Raw genomic sequence first — 1688 nt, forward strand, 5'->3', positions numbered from 1 at the left:
GTTTCAACACTAAAAGCTAAGTGAATATCGACTTAAAGTTTTGGAAGAAGAAAATGCCACTTTAAAAAAAGTTAAAATAAAAAGGATATTAATCAAGAAAATGCCACTTTAAAAAAAGTTAAAATAAAAAGATATTAATTATTAAAGGAAAAGTACGGGTTGTGCGTGCCTACACAAGGGATCACCCTGAATCTTATCTCAGATGTTTGTGTTGAAAGTGACTATATAATATATCGAATTAGATAATCAGTTATCATATAATATTGTGTGAAAATGAATTTATAATAAGCACTTTTGATTTTTAAGCATTTTTAACAAAGTCTACTTATTAGTCTCGTTAACACTTGGCCACTTGGGTAACGCATTTGTAACCTATAAGTTTTGAAAAAAAAAGAGGAAGCATAATGTAGAAGATTAACATAAATAGAATTTAAATCTTCTTTTGATATATAAATACTACTAGAAATTCATTTTAACAGAAAACAATTACAAAAGGCAAAGAAAAAAAATTCGTATCTTGTTAACTCGATCAAAGATTTACGGTGGACAAGTATAAAAACGTTGTTTATAAATAAAAACACATGGTTAATAATCGCATTCATTTGTGTATCTATATACATACATAAGGGTCCCCTATCTTTTAAAGAAATATAGCTTGATTTAAAATAAAAGGTGCAAATAATATATTTTGTAAGTATTCATAAATAAAGGATAAAAACCATGATATAAGATGCAAGTAATGCTCCATAGACTTCAATGGAGTCCCTTTGCACCGATTAACCTTGTTAAGCCATATGTAATAGCCATAGCCATCCACCCTCCAACTACCACCCTAATCGTAGACTTGACCGCCGGTGCCCGCCCCAACGCCGCCCCTAACCACCCAAAAACCGCCAATGCCGCTGTCACTGCCCCCGCCATGACCAAAATCCTCACCTTATAAGGCTTGATAAATGAAGCAGCTAATAAAGGCACCATAGCACCCAAAGAAAAAGCTAGAGCTGATGCAGCGGCGGCTTGCCAAGGGTTTGGCAAGCCATCGGTTTCCGCTACCTCAATATCTCTTCTATTGAAATCTCTTTTCAACTGAGCGACTTCTATATCGAGTTGTGAATAAACAGATACAAATTCTCCAATTGCCATACTGCAAGCTCCGGCTACTAAGCCAGCAAAGCCGGTCAAGATCATGGCTTTGATATCTTGTTTAACGGCTCCAACACCCATCATTAGGGATGCGGTGGAGACTAAGCCATCGTTGGCTCCCAGGACCGCCGCTCGTAGCCATTGAGACCGTTTTGAGTAGTCGAATAGGTCCTTGGGTTCGAGCTCAAGGGTGGTTTGGTGGTGCACCATGCTATTTACAGGGATTGTAGTCATTATAGATGAGTGAAGCAAAGGGGATTTGAGTGTGGGTAACACACGCCTACAAGTAAGCTATTTATAAGGAAAACATTGAAGAATTTAATTACAAAAATGATCCTTTGACTCTTCCATAATTTACAATATTGGTAAATAGAAAAACCGTTTGACATTTTGGTCTATCTATTAATAGTTAATACTTAGTTCCCATTGATATAAATATAAACAATATACTTAATTTTTGTAAAATTTTAGGGTATAACTAATTTCTGAATATAAACATCTGTTTATATATCCCAATATAATTAACGCTTTGGATGCTTGTTAGT

General features: G+C 35.1%; 1 protein-coding gene across 1 annotated transcript; it reads right to left on the minus strand.

The window, feature by feature from the left end:
• Positions 1-638: 638 nt before the first annotated feature.
• On the minus strand, positions 639-1402 carry LOC145095364 (vacuolar iron transporter homolog 2-like). Its single transcript, XM_079033283.1, has one exon. The coding sequence runs from the start codon at positions 1375-1377 to the stop codon at positions 754-756; it is 624 nt and encodes a 207-aa protein (XP_078889409.1). The 5' UTR covers positions 1378-1402; the 3' UTR covers positions 639-753.
• Positions 1403-1688: the final 286 nt, after the last annotated feature.

The sequence above is a fragment of the Lactuca serriola genome, chromosome 1 (genome assembly GCF_051521515.1).
Source record: "Lactuca serriola cultivar US96UC23 chromosome 1, Lser_US96UC23_V15, whole genome shotgun sequence".
NCBI classification, from domain to species: domain Eukaryota; kingdom Viridiplantae; phylum Streptophyta; class Magnoliopsida; order Asterales; family Asteraceae; genus Lactuca; species Lactuca serriola.

What these genes read in the sequence shown, in the direction of transcription:
- LOC145095364 (XM_079033283.1), bottom strand. Translation starts at nt 1,377, where the DNA reads ATGACTACAATCCCTGTAAATAGCATGGTGCACCACCAAACCACCCTT.